The sequence below is a fragment of the Hirsutella rhossiliensis genome (assembly GCF_020360975.1).
Source record: "Hirsutella rhossiliensis strain HR02 chromosome Unknown scaffold00001, whole genome shotgun sequence".
NCBI lineage: Eukaryota > Fungi > Ascomycota > Sordariomycetes > Hypocreales > Ophiocordycipitaceae > Hirsutella > Hirsutella rhossiliensis.
This window is the reverse complement of record NW_025408667.1, coordinates 3,900,842-3,920,074: the sequence shown is the minus strand read 5'-3', so window position 1 is coordinate 3,920,074 and position 19,233 is coordinate 3,900,842. Positions and strand designations below refer to the sequence as shown.

General features: G+C 59.5%; 8 protein-coding genes across 8 annotated transcripts; 3 read left to right on the top strand and 5 right to left on the bottom strand.

Moving 5' to 3' along the window:
- Positions 1-511: 511 nt before the first annotated feature.
- On the bottom strand, positions 512-978 carry HRG_00477 (uncharacterized protein; the record flags this gene model as incomplete). Its single annotated transcript, XM_044858948.1, has 2 exons — positions 512-705; positions 813-978. 2 exons carry the CDS (start codon positions 976-978, stop codon positions 512-514), a joined length of 360 nt encoding a protein of 119 aa, XP_044725348.1.
- A 293-nt stretch (positions 979-1,271) lies between these two features.
- HRG_00476 (ribosomal l27 protein) lies at positions 1,272-2,300 on the top strand (the record flags this gene model as incomplete). Its single annotated transcript, XM_044858947.1, has 2 exons — positions 1,272-1,485; positions 1,687-2,300. 2 exons carry the CDS (start codon positions 1,272-1,274, stop codon positions 2,298-2,300), a joined length of 828 nt encoding a protein of 275 aa, XP_044725347.1.
- Positions 2,301-2,997: 697 nt separating this feature from the next.
- Positions 2,998-3,978, bottom strand: HRG_00475 (uncharacterized protein; the record flags this gene model as incomplete). Its single annotated transcript, XM_044858946.1, has 1 exon — positions 2,998-3,978. The coding sequence occupies one exon, from the start codon at positions 3,976-3,978 to the stop codon at positions 2,998-3,000; it is 981 nt and encodes a 326-aa protein (XP_044725346.1).
- A 478-nt stretch (positions 3,979-4,456) lies between these two features.
- HRG_00474 (adoMet dependent proline di-methyltransferase domain-containing protein) lies at positions 4,457-5,396 on the bottom strand (the record flags this gene model as incomplete). Its single annotated transcript, XM_044858945.1, has 3 exons — positions 4,457-4,592; positions 4,680-5,015; positions 5,128-5,396. The coding sequence occupies 3 exons, from the start codon at positions 5,394-5,396 to the stop codon at positions 4,457-4,459; spliced, it is 741 nt and encodes a 246-aa protein (XP_044725345.1).
- A 1,366-nt stretch (positions 5,397-6,762) lies between these two features.
- On the top strand, positions 6,763-9,464 carry HRG_00473 (uncharacterized protein; the record flags this gene model as incomplete). Its single annotated transcript, XM_044858944.1, has 3 exons — positions 6,763-7,858; positions 7,919-9,070; positions 9,148-9,464. 3 exons carry the CDS (start codon positions 6,763-6,765, stop codon positions 9,462-9,464), a joined length of 2,565 nt encoding a protein of 854 aa, XP_044725344.1.
- Positions 9,465-10,422: 958 nt separating this feature from the next.
- On the top strand, positions 10,423-14,930 carry HRG_00472 (corA-like mg2+ transporter protein; the record flags this gene model as incomplete). The annotated part of the gene is made up of 6 exons (XM_044858943.1): positions 10,423-11,068; positions 11,170-12,581; positions 12,713-12,866; positions 12,929-13,507; positions 13,566-13,807; positions 13,869-14,930. 6 exons carry the CDS (start codon positions 10,423-10,425, stop codon positions 14,928-14,930), a joined length of 4,095 nt encoding a protein of 1,364 aa, XP_044725343.1.
- Positions 14,931-15,871: 941 nt separating this feature from the next.
- On the bottom strand, positions 15,872-16,414 carry HRG_00471 (uncharacterized protein; the record flags this gene model as incomplete). The annotated part of the gene is made up of 1 exon (XM_044858942.1): positions 15,872-16,414. One exon carries the CDS (start codon positions 16,412-16,414, stop codon positions 15,872-15,874), a length of 543 nt encoding a protein of 180 aa, XP_044725342.1.
- Positions 16,415-17,552: 1,138 nt separating this feature from the next.
- On the bottom strand, positions 17,553-17,924 carry HRG_00470 (uncharacterized protein; the record flags this gene model as incomplete). Its single annotated transcript, XM_044858941.1, has 1 exon — positions 17,553-17,924. The coding sequence occupies one exon, from the start codon at positions 17,922-17,924 to the stop codon at positions 17,553-17,555; it is 372 nt and encodes a 123-aa protein (XP_044725341.1).
- Positions 17,925-19,233: the final 1,309 nt, after the last annotated feature.

The window sequence follows — 19,233 nt, the reverse complement described above, 5'->3', positions numbered from 1 at the left end:
TACCATAGATACAACTATACGTCTTGATGAACCACGGAGCGGATGGGCTGGATTGCGTCTGTTTTCATCATTTTGTCTTTTTGGGGGTCTCCCCTCTTTTTCCCGTACCATGGGCTTGGGGCTGGCTGTTTACGCCTTTCCCTTGTGGAGTTTGCGTCTTGTCCACACTAGGTAGGTACGCTAGGTTGGGCTGGCATTTCTTCTGGGCGGCGGCATGTTGTTAAGACACACTCGACTGGGAGAAAAGACGAACGTTGTCGTTTGTTTTGCGCGCATCACATACCATGGACCTCTGGAATGGCTCACGACTGCGTTGGCTACACCGTCTCATTTTGTGCTGTCATGCTTCCCATTTTGAGTGTCATGAATTCATCCATGCATCGACCCATTGACAGCGCTCTATTCTAATGCCCTGCGCCGCGTATTCCCGAATTCACAACTTGAAAGAAGTCTATCCCAACGCATCCGACAAACCCGATTCTCATGGCCTGGGGGGAGAGTGGCTGATCCCTCACAGCAGACCCTTGCGGGCGAGCTCGAGCTTGCGCGCCGCCTCGCCGGCCTTGAAGCCGCCCTTTGACGCGCAGACGCGGCGTCCATCGCCCAGCTCGAACTTGTCCTCATTGGCGTCCCAGGCGCAGGGGCAGTGGTGCGGGAAGTGGACGCAGGCGAGGGTGTCGGGGCAGAGGTAGCGGTCGCAGACGGCTGAACAAAGGTGCAGGGAGGCGTCGTTAGTGTATGCGCAACGTGGGGCGTTACCAGCGCCGAGTTGTCAAGACTGACGGGGCGAGGGAGAGAGGGGAGGGCCGTACATTGGAGGTAGCTCTGGTGGTAGATGGAGGCGTCGCTCGGGTTGACGCGCTGCTGCTGTTGGTGATGCTCGTGGCCCGCGTTGCCGCCGCTGAACATTTGCTCGAAGAAGCCGAACTGGGCGGCGGCGAGGGAGAGGAGGAAGGGGACGAGGAGGAGGAGGCGCATCTTGAGAGGAGCTGGACCGCTGGGTCGGTGTGCTTTTGCTGGATGTCCGGCGGCAAGAGACGGGGATGGATGCATGGACGGCGTCTGGAGCCTTAGCTGGCCATTCCGACGGCGGCTTATCGATAAGCCGGCTGACGTCGGAGGTGACTAATCAGCCAATTGGCGCGCGAAAACTCCAGCTCCAGACCGAGCCTCGAGACCGAGTGCTTGCCTGTTCCTCCCGGGCGAGCGCGCAGACACAACGACCACACCGCCCGAGGGAGAGGGGGACCAAGATCGAACGGAAAGACGCCATGCGGCTCCTCACCATGCAGCGGCCAATGCTGCGGGCCGCGGCCGCCTCGTCACAGGCAGCACTGCGAGCGGCGACGGCGCAGCCCACCGGGAATGCACAAGGGATACTGGGCAGCGTGGGACGGCGGTATGCGTCGGTCAAGGCGCAGGGGGCGTACAAGAAGAAGAGCAAGCGCGGCATCCCTAACAAGCTCGGCGCCAAGCGCACCGGAGGTACGGGCTCTCTCTCTCCCCCCTGTTTCACGCGGACAAGAGGCGACGGCGGCGGCGCGTTTCGCTGTCGGTCGACATGATGGCTGGAAGAGAGTGGCAACATCCGTGGAGGCGGGAACCAGCACCCCCCCCCACCCCCCCCGCGGGAGACAGTCCTTGTGCGTGCGTGACGGGCTGACGTGGAGCAACGCCGCGACGCAGACCAGTTCGTCATCCCCGGCAACATCATCTACAAGCAGCGCGGCACGCACTGGTGGCCCGGCGAGAACTGCATCATGGGCCGCGACCACACCATCCACGCCATGGCCACGGGCTACGTCAAGTACTACCGCGACGCGGCGCGCCACCCGGACCGCAAGTACATCGGCGTCGTCTTCGACAAGGCCGACGCGCTGCCGTACCCGCGCCACGCCGAGCGCAAGCGCCGCCTGGGCATGACGGCCCACGCGCTGCGCGCCGCCCCCGAGACCCCCGCCCTGTCCGCCTCGGGCATCCCCCACGAGGTCCGCCGCCTGCAGGACGGCGAGCCCGACCGCCTGCTGCGCCTGCGCGCCGACTACAGCTACCGCGAGGACAACTGGCGCATCGGCCGCCTGGTCAAGACCACGGGCCTGCGCACCCGCCGCTTCCGCACCCGCAAGCAGTGGCTGCGGCACCGCCGCTGGAGGCGCGAGCGCGAGCTCGACGGCCAGCGCAGGGCGGCGCTGCGCAGGGAGGCTGACGTGCCGGGCGGCGGTGACGCTGTCGGGGCTGCGGCCAAGCCCATGAGCAAGAAGGCGGCCAAGAAGGCCAAGAAGGCGACCAAGAAGAAGTGAGGGCGTGGCTCTGCCCTGACATGTACCATGGCTGTGTATATATCTAGCAAAAGACGCGAGTGGATTCTTTGCCTGTTCGACGCCGGGCCCCGTGGCCAGTCTTGCTTCGACGGTTGTCTTTTCCTCTTGTCGCCGCTGTCGAACCCCGTTCATTTCGAAGGGGAAAGGGTGCGGCACGGGGGCGGCCTCGCCGAGCATACTTGGCCCGGCGCGATGCAACGTCTGTTATTGGGAGACGTCGGTGAGAAGACGCCCCTATGTGTGCCCTCGATGAACTGAAGGCAGCGGCACGTGACTGCTCTCTCCCGGATACTTCCTCGATAGGAAGCTTGACGCTGGCCCTACCCTTTGTGTACGCGCCTGCATCGGCCAGCCAACGAGCGGCGAGAGCCCAAAGAATAAGGACGAAGAGACGGGGCCAAGGTTGGACTGACGTCTCGCCGTCATTGATGGCTGTCCGGCAAGCAAAAAGGCCAAGTAGGATACATTCTGTCTGTTAAGCTATCAATATTCAAACGAGTCTGTCCAGCTGCATACATCCCGCATACTACCGTTCGCTGTCTACACTATTCCGTCCATCCAAAGCAAACAGTAAACCAAAGACAAGCATCCTCCTCACAGCGCTTCCCGACATCGTCTGTACAATCTACACAGCCACTACCAGCACCCACTCCAACCCCCGTAGCTGGAGCCCCCCTCACTGCCCCTCGTACATGGCCCGGACGGCGCCCGGCTGGTTGTTCCGTCGAAGAGTCATGTAGTTAACCTGCGATTTCCACTCCGGGTTGAGCGGCGAGCCCTCGGGCCCCAGGTTGCGCCAGGTGCGCAGCTTCATGCGCTGGGGGGACCCCTCGACGGCGAAGTCAGTCGCACATTGGTGGCACGCTCCGGTTACCTCGCCCCCGTCTGGGTTGCGCAGGGCCTCGACGATGGCGCTGGCGAGGGCGTCGTTGTAGCGTCTAGTCGCTCTGACCGTTTCGGAGTCCATTGCATAGGAAAAAAACTGGTGACTGCAGATCGAGAGTGCCCCAATACTGCGCCGCGACACGGGAATGTCCGCGTCGCGCTGCTCACATTCCCAGACGGACATGAGAATGAAGTTGCCCTCGACAATCTTGCACACGGATGAGAACCGGTTCGACAGTCGATCTGGCTGGTCTAGGTACCATGCGTCGTGATGGTGCGGCGCCAGCAGGCTCTGTAGCCGTCCCCTACACTTCGGGTCATTGCCACCGATGCGGTTGTATTTGAGCGCGAGCTGAACATGATGGTAGTAGATAAGCATACCCGGGCAGGAGATGGCGCGTCGCGCCCAGCTCATACACGCTCTCCGACCCCGCCCAATCTCACATTCGGTGACTTTGTGCAGCCGCCGGCATGTCTCGCAGAGCCACACGTTGGGGTTTTGTCGTCCCATGCAGATGAGGTATTCGAGGAGGGCGCCACGCGAAAGTCCCATGAACGGGTCCTGGCAGTGCAGATTCAGGGAAAGGCGGTAATGAAGGATGTTCCTTAGGGGGCTGCAGGTCTGCGAGAAGACCATCTGGTTCGGCCGCGGCAGATGGTCCGATATTAGGAGGATCAACTCGACCGGGAGCTGGAGGAGGGGGCAGTCCTGCGCTTGTTGCTGGTCGTGTCGACGGGCGGGACTTTCTCGCTCGAGGACCAAGCCCATCATTGTGGCGTTGGCGGTAGAAGACGGTGGGATACAGACTGATAGCTCGCGATGCTGCTCGGGACTAATAGCAAGGAGCAAAGATCAAGGGCGAGATGAGACTCTGGACCCTGCTGTTGCGGATTGGATAGGTCGGGGGTCTTTATATCAGAAGCAATCAGTCGCAATCAGTCGCAATCAGTCCCTAGACAAGCTTTTCGTGCGACTGCTGGCCCGGCCACCCGTTGCTGCCTTGCCCTGTCACAGCTTTTCGTGCCAAAGTCTGCCTAAAGCTTGTAAGTGGCTCAAGGCTTGGAGCCCGGGTCGAGGCAGTTAGACTCTGAACGCCACGGCGGCCACCGCGAACATAGTTTCGTCCAAGTTTGGGGAACCCCATCATTTCAATTTGCCCAAGGTACGGGCAGAGGTTAGGGGCGCTCTGCCTGATTTTCCCTTTTTCCCCCTTTTTGTATCTTGTCAAAAAGGGCAAAGCGTAAAAGATCTAGCATGGCTTGAGCGCATACATGCGCACGGGATACAGCCTCTTCGTCGACATCTCGGGGAATCCGCGCTGTAGCTCCGTCTTGACCAGCTCGAGTCCTGCATTTTGAAAGATGTCTCGCAGGCTTTGATCTTCTCTGTTTGGGTGTCAGCAGGAGAGATCATTCGCCCTTTACCCGGCTTAACGTCCAGTAGTGGGCACAGAGACGCGAAAGTCAACGAACCTTAACACACTGCTGTCTGTGGCATCGAAAAGGTCGGTGCCGCTGGTGTTGAGGTTCTCCTTGACTACAATGACGCCAGACTCGGGTCGCAGCACCGTCTTGCAGAGGCGCAAGAAGCGCACCAAGTGGTCGTCGCTGAGGTAGCCCAGGCACCACTGGGTCCAGACCAAGTCGTACTCGACGCCCGGCGGAGGCAGCCAGTCCTCGAGGCCAACATTGAAGACGGTGCGGACGCCGCTTTTGCCCTGAAGCACGTCGGTGAACTTGGACATGGGCTCTACGATGTCGACGTGCTCTGCCAAGGGGAGCAGTAGGCCCTCGGTGACTCTGCCGATGCTGCAAAGACGCCAAAGGTAACGCGCAAAGGCCGACGACAGACAGTCAGCCAAACCGCTCTCAATTGGCGGGGTTGCCATGACTTGTTGCTCCAAGGAGACGGAAGACGCACCCTGCTCCGCCCTCGAGGACAGTCGAAATGGGCCGCCGGCCGCCCTTGAGACCTATGCCCAGCCTAGCCAAAAAGGTACGGGAACCCTGGAGATCGATCCTGGAGATGGAGCCGAAGCCCGGCATGGAGGGGACGCCTCCGAGCATGCCATCGACGTCGGCACTGACGCCTTGCCAGTACCGTCTGCCGTCGCGGGCGCTGACGAGCTGGTCTGGCGCTGTTGTTGCTGGGGGTGGCGGGCCCTGGCCAGGCCGAGAGGCTGGGGACATGCTTGCCGACTGACTCCCGGACAATGCCCTGCTTTCAGCTCTCGAAGAATGGAAAGATGAGCGTGCTTTTAGTTGGCGCTTTGTCAACTCGTCGTGAGTCTCCGAATGCGGCTCCGGCAGAATCGGGACAAGCCACAGGTGCGGTCGCTGTATCAGTACGTACAGTGCAAAATTCGGCCTAGTGGCGCAGACTGTGTGGCGGTCAAGCTCGCTTATCGATACGCAACCGTCCGGGTCGTGACTTGCTGCCACAAGTACCGACAGTCCTGACCAACAGATCCAGTTTGATGCCGAAATTGACCAGTTAAAGTGGCCGAGATATAGCACGACTTGACTGTTAAGGTTGTATGCCTTTGCTGGTCGGCAGCTCAAATTTCAAGGTGCGTAAATGTAGGCCCAGGGCCCCCTTACCTGCCAAGGGGGTCCAGGGCACTTTACCAGCACTTGAACGCTCGACCGAGGGCTTTTCTAAATGCTAACAGCACAACGCTACTGGCGTCGAAACTCACAATATTCGATCTGCCTTAGCAGCCTGAATAGATAGGGGGCAGGGCCCTACATACAGCGCCACCTTAAGTTGCGTACTAGAAGTAGAGATGTCTGTCTGGTCCTGCCCTAACATTAGCAGTAGCTTGCTTGATATAAAATCAAAGCAGGGCTTATTACGGCGATACTAGTTCATCTATAGCGGGGCTAGTTATAGGGCTCGCACATCCCGAGACCGCTAAGGCAGGTTAAATTTTATATGTTTCTACGTTATGCCCCTACTTTGGATATAATAAAGCCACGTTAAGGCTATAAAACTAGTATATTTCTTGCGTTAACTATATTAACTGCTTAATATTATAAAATGAAGTTTGACTTGCGCTTTAGACCCTAGTTTAACCTTCTGCGGCTTATAAAAAGGATGCCTTGCCGGCCTGCTTGAATAAGCCCGGCAAAAGCCCCTAAGCTCCTGGCGAATGGGGCCCTGTTATTTCTTTTTCCTAATCGGCCAATCTATTTCACGGGCCAGGCCTCACCGCCTACGCTATTCATCAACGCGCGCGTGCTCCAACAGCGTCGAGCTTCCTCCGTCAAGCTCTGCCTCGCCTCAAAAAAGCCTTACATACCGCGTTTCGAGGCCAACGGCTCCGTGCACCTCCCGCCCTGCATCCAGCTTCCGCCCGAGCCCTTGGCGGTACGCTTGGCTGGGCTCCGCGGCTCTGAATTACCCTCTTCCGCCTCCTCCTTCGTCTTGACGGGAAAAAGAGGGTCGCAGCTTTCCCCAGTCCCCACGACATACTAGCAAGCCAGCCTTCGGAACGAGACTCGGCGGGCGGCAGTTCCACCAACTCTCCCTTCCGGCGCGGCGCGGCATAGCACCATGGACGCGCCGCCCGGCCCTGACGCGGGCCATGCCTCTGGTGACGCCCTAGTGCCTCTCTCGGCCACCCTTAGCCCTTCCCTTGATACCCCGATTGCTTCTCAGCAGCAGCCGGCCAAGGCCCCGGCCAAGGCCCGGGCCAACGGCACGCCCGCCAGCACGCCCGCCAGCACGGAGCAGATGGCCGCCCATCACCGCATTCTGGCCCTTAACAAGGCCTGGAAGGAGAAGCGCGCGAGGCAGCTCAAGGAGCGCAGGGACGGCGAGCATGGCGACTCTAGTTCCGACACCGACTCCGACTCGTCCTCCGACGTCGAGCTGCCTTGGGCCGCACCCGCCGTCATGCCCAGGCTCCGGCCCTCGGCCACGCCTCAGGCTACCGCTTCGCCGGGTCAGCTGCACTCCTCGCTGCAAGCACCTTCTGCCTTGGGCTCTCGCATCTCTAACTTGAGCGCAGCGCCGTCCCCCTCCCTCGTGCTCATAAAGCGCCCGGCGAACGCACCCCCCTGCGTCTCCCAGACTCCCGTGCCGCTCCCCGAGTTCCCTCGACCTCCAGGCTCTGCCAAGCCTCCTCCAGCTCCCTTTTCCACTTCTGCAGTCGGGAACGCCGCCGCCAGTCCGACCGCAACCTCCAACCCCTCTTCGTCTTTCTCCTCTTCCTCCTCTCCTTCTGTTCCCACCGCCGCCACCCCTCAGCGCGCAGAGGCCGGGGATGCCGCAAGGGCTCAAGCACTACACTTTACGGAAGCGTTAGTGCTGGAGCACCTTCAGCAGGCACAGGCGGAGAGCACAACGAGCAAGGCCCCCGCCACATCAGTGATGCGTTTTCCGACCCCGGGCGAGCTGCTCGCTAAAATCCGGCAGAGCGCAGCCGAGTCAGGTGGCGACGCCCCGACCCCTACGCCTCCAGATGGATCGAGCAGCCGAGGGTCCCGCCGATCAAGCAATGACACTGATGGCCAAGACGCCCAAGACGTTTCTCCCGCTATTCTCGACGATGGGGGCCTTTCCTCAGAATCACCCAGGCCGTCTGGGCAAGACCACCATGGCATCTTGCTTGAGACCGCTGATGGGCGACTCTATACTCTGCTCAAAGGTTCGTATCTCCCGTTCTCTCCGGCTCCCTCAAAGACACTGCTGATTCATGCATATCTAGGGACCGATGGCCCTGACGAGCCTGGTCGTGGCGCCCTTTTCCCGACAAACTACAAGCTTCACCCCGACCCTCCTCAGTTCATCTGCCCCGTCCGCGATTGCCGGCGCCTCATGAGGAACATGGCATCCCTGGGCGGCCACTTTGGGGCCAAGCACTGCTACAGCAAGTTCAACGACAACCTCGATGGCACGCTTAGCCTAGTGGCCACGTACAAGAATGCAAACTCAATGTCGCCTGCCATTATCGTGTCACGGAATCCGCTTCCGCCGGACGCGCCGCCCGCCGCAGAGCCCTGTCTGCCAATCATCACCGCCGCGCAGCAACGGCGTAGGCTCGAGCTCCAGCTGAGATCGTCGGCCCCGGCGGCCAGCCCAAGTGCTGCGCCGAGTCCTGCACGAGTACCAAGCCCCTTGGTCACTTCGGACATTCCGGCCCCGGCCCCTGAAGATGGGTTGCCTAGTGATGTCTGCCGCTATCTCCACAAGTTTCTACCCAAAAAACATGCGATACCCACTCGGCAAGATGTGCGCTATATGATCCATCTCCCGCGGCGCCGCAGCCTACCGCAATCCTGGCTCAAGCGCCACCGCGGTGAGAGACTCGATGTGCCTATATACGCTGCTGCACTGGCTTACCTGGTTGGCGACGAGGTGACGGGCCCGGAAGCCTGCACGCTGATCTACCAAGCAGGTCGCCTGTCTCTTCCTTGCGTTGCCCTGCCGAGTAGCATGCCGGAGCCGTCCAAGTGCGCCTTCTTTAAGCTCCCTACCTGTATTGGCTGCTTCTATCGCAGTTATATGCAGCGGCAGAGAAACATTTGCAAATGGGCGGTTGGAGCTTCAGTTGGAGCTTCAGTTGAGGCGGGCCTAAATGGAGCCGCTCCCGAGAAGACGGGGCCTGGCCTTGCCGAGGATTCCGAGAATGAGGTTGAAAGAGAGGAGACTGAGGAGCCGACGATTGACTCTCGGGCGCGAACACTGGCGAGCACGCGACAGCTGCGCCTCAAGCGGCCAGCTGCGGACGCCAGCGTCAGCCCAGCCCCCAAAGCCATCAAGCTGTCGGTTGCCGCGGCCGAGCGACCCGAGGCGATGCTGGAGATGGAGCCGTGGGAAATGGCGCCGGGTCGGCTGACGGAGGAGAATGGGACTGAAAGTGAGTCTTCGTCGTGAACTCCCCCCCAACCCCCCCCCCTTTTTTGCTTGCGAATATGGCGCTGACTGTGATGCTAGACGTTGCCTTCTCTGGTGCCTTTTTGACCAGCGCGCAGCCCATCCCGATACTGCCGGACATTGGCATTCATGTCATTGTCGCCAAGCCCGGCAGCAGTAAGCGCTGGGGCGCGGAAGCCAACAAGGTCCGGGCGTGCACAGTGGCAGCCGGCAAGGTCCGAGTCAAGATTGGGGAGACGTCGTTCCTCGTCGGGCTCAACGGCGCCTTTCACATCAAGCCGGGACAGTCGTGCCTGGTGGAGAACAGCTTCTACCTTGACGCGACGATTCACTGTTTTAGCGTCAAGGACTACGAACTTGTTTCGGAGGAGCACTGAAAAGCGGCAAGTTTGGGTAGAGGCTTGGGATGGAAGAGCTCCCGTCTTTTTTCTTCGTTTGCTTCCGTCCGGCCGTTGCTATCGCCTTTGGACTTTGACCACCTTTTGATATCCCTCTTCAAGCATTCTGCAGTCTGGGCGTATGAGGCCTGAATGGGTGGCAAGGAGCCGTTTGCCGCGAATGAGTGCAGCATCAGGCCGGAGCTTGCGGTCTTTCGAATTCTTTCTCGGCAAAGATGCGGCCTGGGGTGGCTGCACATGTCTTGCATTTTCGGTCCCCTTTGCCGGTCATTTCGTTCGCTCTGCTGATGAGCCTCGGTGCCAGCGTGGGGGCCAGGGGCACACTCGAGGATCGGGATGGAGATCTGGATATGGGGAGAGCAACTTTGCATCACGCGTGGAGGCATCACAGGTGAACTGGAAAACCAACCTTGATGGGAGAAGGAAAGAGAGGCGGCTTTAATAATCGAGAATTGCCCAACTGCCGCAAAGGACGGGGGCTCTACGGAGTATATTTGTGAAAATAGGGGACCATGTGCCGTGATCAGGTGGCGTCGACGGTGTGTCTCACATGAGCCACGGCGAGAGGGATGGCGGGGGGATCACAAGCCGCCAGAACAACCACGCATAAATTGCCGGTTGAAACTTGAAGGAGGGCAGCATGATGACGGCTCAGCGTGCCAAGCTGGGGGCGAGGACGGGTCGTCGTCAAGTGTGACTGCGTGTTCGGCGCAACGAGGCAGCTGATTGCGGCGGGCTGGTTCCGAAGCCACCTTGACAGCAAGTGTGCGTCTATGTATGGACTGGCCAGGGTAGATGACATCTATTGACTCCGTCCATTATATATCTATCGGTAAACGCTTCGTCTTGCTTGTGCCTTGCTCGTGCTTTGCGCTGCCTGGCCTTTAGTCTTTTCCATCTCCTTTACCAACACGGACTACCCTATACCATAGGTCCCATGGCGGGCACTTTTCGACGCAGCAGCGCGTCACCATGGGCCAACCCTCCAAATACAGACCAGCTCCCGCCGTCGCCATGGCACACCTCGGCTTCGGAGGAGAGCGGGGAGACGGATCTCAAGCTTGAGCACCACGATGGCGGCGCCGATGAAAAAGCGGCCAACTGCCGCCGTGCGGCACGCTTCGTCGTCGACCCGGCCGGCGAGCTCACGCACGACGAGACGACAGTCGACGTGGTCACGGTGCCATGTCCCGGCGGCCACCCGCTGCGCAGCTGGAGTCGCGACGGGCTGATGGGCCGCTACTTCGGCGCGCCGTCGATGCGCGAGGCCGCCGGCGAGACGGCTCCGAGCAGTCCCTCGTGGGTGCGCCAGGGCATCCGGCGCGAGGCTCCCCGGGCGCGCATCCTGCTGTACGAGCACCCGCCCGTGGCGCAGACGGCAGGGACCACGACGCTGGCGGGCCTGGCGGACGCGCTGCTGGAGGAGTTGCATGCGCTGCGCGGCGCCGGGGCAAGGGCGAGGCCCGTCATCTTCATTGCTCACAGCGTGGGCGGGCTGGTTGTCAAGATGGCCTTGACAAAGGCGAGTCGGGATGCTAGGTACGACGGTGTGCTGCGCGAGTGCTACGGCGTTGCTTTCTTCGGTATGTTTCCCGTCTGCCTGTCCCCCCTGGGCCCCTATCTACTCGCGGCCTCGAGACCATCATCCGGATGCCTGTACTCATGCTTCTGCTCACTTCCTCAGCAACGCCACACCAGGGAAGCAGCTATTTTGCAATGCCCAGTCTCGCCCCCAGCATCCAGTCCCTCCTCCACCTATCGTCGCCGCTGCCGGCCTCCATCACCGACGCCCTGCGCGTGGGCAACAGCCTGCTGCAGCGCGTCGACGAGGACTTCAAGGCCGCGTCCAACGACGTGCGCATCTGGACCTTTTACGAGACCATCGAGTCGCGTCTCTCGGGCGCCGCCGGCGCGGGCGACGTCTACTTCACCGCGCCCCTGACGTCCATCAAGTCGGCCGTCCTCGGCATGCGCCAGGAGACCATCTTTGCCCTGCAGAGCGACCACGCAAACATTGCTTCGTTTGGCCGACACAACGTCCACTCGCTGCGACTGTTCCTCAGGCAGCTCGCTGTTCAGATTGGTCGCGCTGACATGACGCTGCGCGATGGTGACGGCGATGGGCGCTGGACCCTTGGCCTGGAGCAAAAGGTCAATGTCGAGGTCCATGGCTTCTTTGACGATCCGCCTGCAGTGGGCGAGACCTACGAGGCCGTCTCCACGATCCGAGCCTGGTCAACGCGTCTCCCGCTCAAGGACTTTCTCAAAAAGGGGCCCGAGGTGTGCTTGAGCGAGAGGCTGAACGAGGTCGAGGGCGCCCCTGAGCAGAGCAGGTTTCTCCGCGTCCGGGGCCGGACCTCGCTGATCGACAAGGACTCCGAGGCCGACGATTCCGCGGCTGCTGCTCCACCGCCGATGATTCCGATGACGGTCAAGAACGTGCTGGGCATCAAGGACCGACAGGCCGCCACACGACAGATCGTCACCCCTGGCTCACCCATCATCCGCCCCGTCGACGCCGCCGCCTCCTCCGCCGCCCACGACCAGCGCACCCACTCCGTCCCGACCGTGGCCCCCCGAGGCCTTGCCACGCCCCCGTCACGGGCCCTGCTCCCCGCGCCTAGCCAGTCCGAGAGCCCACCGGTGCGCCCGCCGTCCCTGATCCAGGCCGACCTGGAGCAGGACCTGGCCATCGACCGGCTCTCGCCGCCCCTGCGCCCGCGCGTCGGCCGGACAATCAGTCGGTCCTTTAGTCTCGGCAGCGACCGCACGCGCCTCGAGTACCGCGAATTCATCGCCCTCTCGCCGCGGAGCCGCAGCGCCTTGAATGACCTGCCCGGTAGCGGCGGAGACGGACGAGGCGAGGGCCTTGATGGCGATGTAAACGACGACAACAACGGCGGCATCGAAACGTCGCCGCGCCTGCCCGAAGCTGTTCTGGCGATCCGCAAGGTGGCGGCCAAGGTTGGGCGGATCCGCGGCAGTGACCCGGCAGTGCTGGACGAGGCGCCTGCGGCGGCGTTTGCCCGGCCGGGAGTCAAGGCGCGGAGGTTCGTGTGGGTGCATGTGCCATTTAACAACCCGACCTGGGTCAAGGTGAGATTCCACTCTGCTCTCCCCCAAAGCACTGCGGAAGCACTCGAGTGAATTAAGTGAGAAATCAAGCGTATCAAAGGAGAAAGACGTCCCGAGCGTAGCAAAGTATACTGACGTAGGCGCAACCACAGAGCGTCCTCCAAACCTTGGAAGTCTCGTACAGAATGGACTTGTCGGCGCTGTACGGCCACGACTTTTGGGCCACGCGACACACGCGCGGTCGGCACTCGCAGCATTACGCCTACTTTTCAAAGCCGGGCTGCTACTTTACCTCGTCGCGGAGACGTACGTCTTCCCCACTCTACTCCTGGAGAGGCATCAGACGCGCTGACGGCAGCTCGACGCAGCATCACCGCGTCCCTCGCTCGCCAGCCCGCCGCTGTCACCCACGGCGGTGGCAGACGCGGCCACGTATACGTGCCTCTTCCTGCCCTATCTCCACTTCGACTCGTACAAGCGGCTGATCCGACGGCGGAACCTCATCCTGCAGCGGCTGGGCTACGGCCGGTCGCGGCCGGTGCCCGAGTCGGTGGCCAAGTCGGATCTCCTGGAGCTGCAGGTGATCTGGGAGTTTCTCGGGCACGACCCACCCATCAACTGCCGCCGGACGCTGGATCAGTTCGCGTACCCCTCGCTGCGGGATACGAGGTCTAGGGACGACGACCAGATGCTGTACAAGCTGACCAAGGAGAGGGTCTGCGCCGAGTCGGAGCCAGGCCGCGACATGCACAGCCAGGGATCGTCGGCGGGGACCGGCTCGGACAAAGGGGCCGGCAGCGGATCCAGCACCACGTCCGGGGGCTGGCGGGAGCGGCTGATGCGCAAGACGGGAGGCGGCGCGGCTGAGGACGTGCCTGAAGAGGAGACGGTGCGCAACGGCAACGTTCTCATGGTCGACCAGCTCTGGCTGTGGGTGATTGACTCGCGTGAGTAGCTGCCTGGCTCTGATAAACGCGTCGGGGAGTAACTAACACGCCGGACCAGATACCTTGACGTCCTTCTTCCCGAAGCGAGAAAGCGACCCGATCGAAGGTCCGCTATTTCAGCAAGCCGACCTTCGCGACAGCATCTTCAACGACGTCAACGTCGACCTTACGCGGCAGTGCCAGAATGCGTTGGACCTGGCCGCCCTTGCCGCCCTACACGCCGTGAGCGTCCTTCTCGACCGCTCCTCTCACCCCGACCTGGAGGTGTTTCGGATCTTTGAGGAGGCAATAAGCGCCTTGGTTCGTGGCTCCCCTTTGGCGAGAGGCTGGCTTCTCTGGCTGACTGGGTGTGGCCCCATAGACGGAAAAGCTCACGTGGTCGCTCAAAGAGTTCCGCACCGAGGGTTTCCGCGACAAGGCCTTTGACTACGAGCCGGTAGAGAACAAGGCTCGATCGATCCGGGCGCGACACAAGGAAGAGAGCCGGCGGGCGGAGCGGGAAAACCGCGACAACACGTCGGCGCTTCTGGAGCTGCGGGACATCGAGGACGAGTTGCTGACGCTGGTGCACCTGTTTGAGCGGCAGTCCAAGGTGCTGTCGTCGATGCACGCGACGTACGCGCGGCCAGAGCTGCGGGAGCAGACAGCCAACGGGCGCGTCTTCCTGGATGAGGCGCTCAAGCGGCTGCGTGACTACGCCCAGCAGGCCGACGAGATGATCCAGCGGGTGCGCAGCACGCGTGACGACTACGACAAGCTGCTGCAGATGGTGCAGCGGCAGGCGCAGGTCGACGAGGTGCGCCTGAGCCGCCTGCACGCAGACCTGGCCAGTGCCCAGAGCCGCAGCGTCACCATCTTCACCACCTTTACCGTCATCTTCCTGCCCATGACCTTCTTCACCGGGCTCTTCGGCATGAACACGCGTGAGTGGGGGGGCGGCGGCAATCTCCCGCTGCGCACCATCGGCCTCGTCGCCTTGCCGTCCAGCCTGTTGCTTGTCGTGTCAGCCCTCTTCATCGCCTTTAGCACTGGCGCGCGCAAGATGCTGCGCTACCTGAGCCACGCCCACGGCCGCCTCGCGCGGAGCCTGTACCATGCTTGCGGCGAGGCGGCGCGGTGGGCAATGGGCCACGATCACGGCGGCGACGGCGGGGAAAGAGGAGAAGAAGGGGGAGGGGATGACGGCGTTTGGGGAGAGGGGACGGGAGCGAGAAGTGGAGGGAGGCGCAAGAGAAAGGGGCCGGTGCGCGAGGTGAGCGATTTCTGGGAGCGGCACCGTCTTGAAAGGGAGAGGGGCTATCGCATCCCCGAGGCAAACAGGGCCAAGGCGGCGCCGGGGTGGGCGGCAGGGGCAGGCGGTGCGGGCAGCGGGACGTTTGGGGTGCGCATGGGCGTGACGGGGACGCGGATGAGGAGGGGTTAGACGTGAAGAGCTTGGGGAGACTCGTATATATGCGCATGTATTTCTAGCTCTAGACGTGTGCTTGTGTGGCTCGGGGAGACGGCTGTGGTCCAGACATGGACGTTGACAAGAACGAACCCATGATTAGACAGAGCAGATAAGAAGAGGCCATGATTCATGGTTGATATACTTGGCAGAGCGAGCTTGAGGCACGAGCGTGTATTCCCATGTTGGAGGACGGTGGTGCTCGATCCCCTGCAACTCGTTGAACTTTGGGGCCCCCTCTTACGCTGCGACCCCTGAGGACCATGCTATCATTGAAGAGTTTCCTATCAATCTGGCCCAGCCAAGTTTGAAGAAGATCCCCTATGGCCAGTAATCCTGACCATCTCGGCACTGCAGGAAAAGAGATGGCCAAACTTCGTCCGTTCCCCCCTCGGAGGCCATTTTCTCTGATATATGTCTAGCTGTACCCTCGTCCAGAAGCAGAGGGTTATCCTTTTATGCCTTACTTTTTCATCGTAGGAAATCCATCCGTCTATACAATATCCACTGGATTTACTCATTAGCTATGCTTATTGCGTCGCCATATGAGATAGCACCTCGTTATGGTGACAACGTCTGCTGCGCACTGGTTGCAGTTTATCGGTACATGGCAACTTGTTTCTATTGAATGGTAGTAAAAATCCTCCTAGAGTCTCCTCTTGCTATATCACCTATAGCACAGGTTACGCAGAAATAGTAAAGTCGCATGTGGCGTATAGACATGCATGCTTATAATTGTTTTCTTAAATACACATTTGAACCAGAGAACCCCTGTCTCCTTGACAGAAGTCAACCTGTAACATACCTAAAGAAAGGAAGATAGCACCTAAATCTGCCGAAAGGACATAGTACGTTGGGTGTCAAGTTCGAGAGATATGTTCACTTTGGCACTCCCCCCCTCCTGTTTCTCCATCTTTTCATAGGACAAGGGCGAAACCAGCGGCCGCCACGGCTGCCACGGCCATGCCGGGCTGGCGGTTAGCGGCGTTGCCAGACTTGGTCGCGTCGCTCATGCCGCTCATGCCGCTCATACTAGTGTTCTCGGTAACGGCAGCCGCTGCGGCGGAAACCTTGGTAGGTTCGGTGCCCGGCTGCTTGTTGCAATCGGTAAAGGCGCTAAACTTCGAGAAGTTGGAGCAGACACTGAGCTTCTCCTTGTTCTCGGTGCCCCATGCGGAGACCGCGGAGCTGTATGAGGCAACCTGAGTACTGAGACTGGCCGGGGTGCTAAAGTCGCACGGGTTGGTGGGCCAGCTCTTCTTAAACTCGGACTTGATCTCGGGAGGGGGCGTTGGGAAGGTCTTGAGGACCGATTTGCACTCGGGGTTTATGGATGGCTTGGTTGCACTGGCCTGAGGGGCATCATCGCGGGCGGCGAGGACGGGCATGGCGGCGTTAAAGTGGACGTCGGCCAAGGCCGAGGCCGCAAGGGCAACGAGAAGGGCAAAGATTGACTGCATTTTAGCGGCTGTGAAAAATGTCGAGGACCAGATTTCCCTATGTGGGATAGAGCGAGAAAGGATCAAGATTGTGGTTCGAAAAGGTATATAAGCAGTAGATATAGTCAATGCGAGGCACGACTAGCGGTACCAATAAGAGTGCCAGTCCGGTTATAAGTGGCCGGCTCTTCTAGTTAATATATATCCTGCATCGTGTGAAACTCTTCCTAACCGGTCTAGCAGACCTGACTAACGAGACTGTTTCCGTCCATACTTGCGTGCCTTGGTTCTATCCGCCATCCTGCTCTGCGCTGTTGAATTTCTCGTGGTGCTGGAATATGATGGTCAGTGCCTGGGAGCTGGTTGAAACGTGGGCTAGTTGTGACAGGTTACGACCGATAGCCAATCGCAAATCTGCGACACGCATCGAGGTGTTTACGGTACCCACTTGGTACGGAGGGAAGGGGGAGGACTGTCACAAAATGGACGGGTAATCTGTAACAGTTTACGGTGAGTAGATGGGTCGCGGCGTGAGATACCGCCAGGAGAGCCAGCCGCTCGGGACGCACCCGAATCGGATTGCGACGCTGCTGGGTGGTGATTATAGTAACCGTCGTGTTTTATAGGGAAGTTATCGGGGTGCCGTAGAGATATTTACTAGGGTAGCTGGAAACAGACATGAGATCGGTTGACCCGTGGCTTGGATCCTCGACCCTCTTACAGAGTAGTGTCTCACATTGCCTCGTATAACTAGGCGGGAAGAGGGAGCCCGACATCCAACTAACATTGACCACAACTAAGCGGCGGGGGAGAGATCGTCTCTCAGTGCATAGCTTATACGTATAGCCCGAGGCACTAATAACAAAGTCCCAAAGATCAGAGGAATAAGCTACCACGCAGGTCTACGCTGCTAATGGGAATTGGGAGTCGATTCGAGCGGTCCGTGGGTGTCGCAGTGCACGAAACCTGAAATGGCGCCTAGAGAAGATCCGGTTTCACTCGCCGCACTACTATGAGCATTGCCTTAGACAGCGACGAGTCGAGAACCGTGCGGTCGGATAGAACGAAGCCATAAATCCCCTTGCAGGTTCTCTTCTGTTACAAGAAGAGCAAGGTCCGGCTTGCAGGCTAACAAGAGCGGCAGCAGGAACAGCAGAGCTCAGTTGAAGCCGATCCGGCAGCGCAAAAATAGCTTCGTACTTGAGCTGGCTGGCCAGTGCCGGAAAACGCTTCTGCCGACGCCTTCTGGCACTTCGCAGCTGAGCAGAAACATGAACAGTGCAGCAACGTATGAGACGGCCTCGTGCATGTTCCTGGTAAGCTGGTCGTCCTCGGTTCTAGCTATGGAGGCCGTGTCGTAGGTAGTGTCGAAGGCGGTGCTGGGCGGGATGATGCACCCGAAGCGGGCTGTGTACGAGATCTTGTTCTTGACGATCGTGGTGTTAATGTCCCGGGTCACGGTGCACTCATTCTCGAAGCACTTGTCGCAGAACCCGTGGATGCTCCCGTAAGGATCCCCGTACACGAACATCACGGCGGTCGGGTGGAGGAGCCGACCACAGATTTGGGCTAAAGGAGCGGCACTCCCTTAGGACGGCCATGGCCTCATCCTTGTTGCAGAAATTGTCGCCCAGTGCGATCCCTCGTCTCTACCACAATCGGGTTGTGGTTCCTCTTCGTCCTCGTGCTTTCTGTATAACTTGAATATGGAGGCATGCAGGTGCTCGGAGCCGTTCGGGACAGAGTACGTGAAATATTTCATGCTTCTTGTCTCTTTTCGTGGGCGGCATTGTCGCTATGCAACAATGGTAGCTGTGCACCCCGGAGTCCGGGTTTTTGTAGTAAGCATTAAGTTCAACGTCCGGCAGAGCCGGCTGGGATCATCAGTATAACGTGATCTTTTCTAACCCGATGGTTTCGAGCGTGTAGTTAAGCCGACCTTCCCTCCCCCACAAGCGGACCATCGATATATAGTCGTATGAACTTCGAATACGGCGATGTCCAGGCCGACTATAACTAAGAATTAAGCCAACTATAGTTGAAAGTTAAGCGGATTAAGCTAACGGCGAGATGATGGACCATGTTTAAAACCATTTCACTAACATATCTATGAATTCGACATCGGAAACAAATATCTGGGCAGTGTATAGGTTTTCCCTGAGACGCTAGTTTCGGACAGTGTTTCTTAGTAAGGATACACGCGCGTAGAATCCCAGAGTAGTCCACCCATCGGTACCTAGTATAATGCGAAGATGGGCTCTGAGCGAAGAAGTCGTTTTCTGGGGAACATGTATGAGGGCTTGCCATGGTAAGACTGAACTGGTAAGGACTCGTGCGGTGGAATTAGTACCAAGCTTGGGGGTTTGCGGTTGGTTTCGAGATTGTCTGTTTCACCCGAGAGTCTTATAACGTTGCAAAGACGGGGACGTAAAGCCAGCCAATCGCTTTGAGGACCGAAGAACTCCTCGAGCCGCGTAGCGTGACAGGAGAAGCTGAGCGGGCAGAGGCGCAGTTATGTAAATGGCCTTGCAGAGAAAGGTGCAATATCGCGAATTTTCAAAAATACTACCCAAGCTGGACGTTCTGGTAATTATGAGGCCAGACATTGTGGCACAACCCAAACTTCCACTTCGAGGAAGCCGGTTAGCACTTAAAGTACCTCGGGACCTAAGCGATCTGGATATCTACTCAGCCTCTGACCTGTTGCGCGGGGACCAACGGAAGCAATGTAGACGAGCTTTTACATTGCTGATGGGTCAGATTCTGCATCAATATATGTCCATCGTGTCCGAGACGGCGCGTAGGTCTCCGATATTGTTTATGAGTGTGGTTCATAAAAG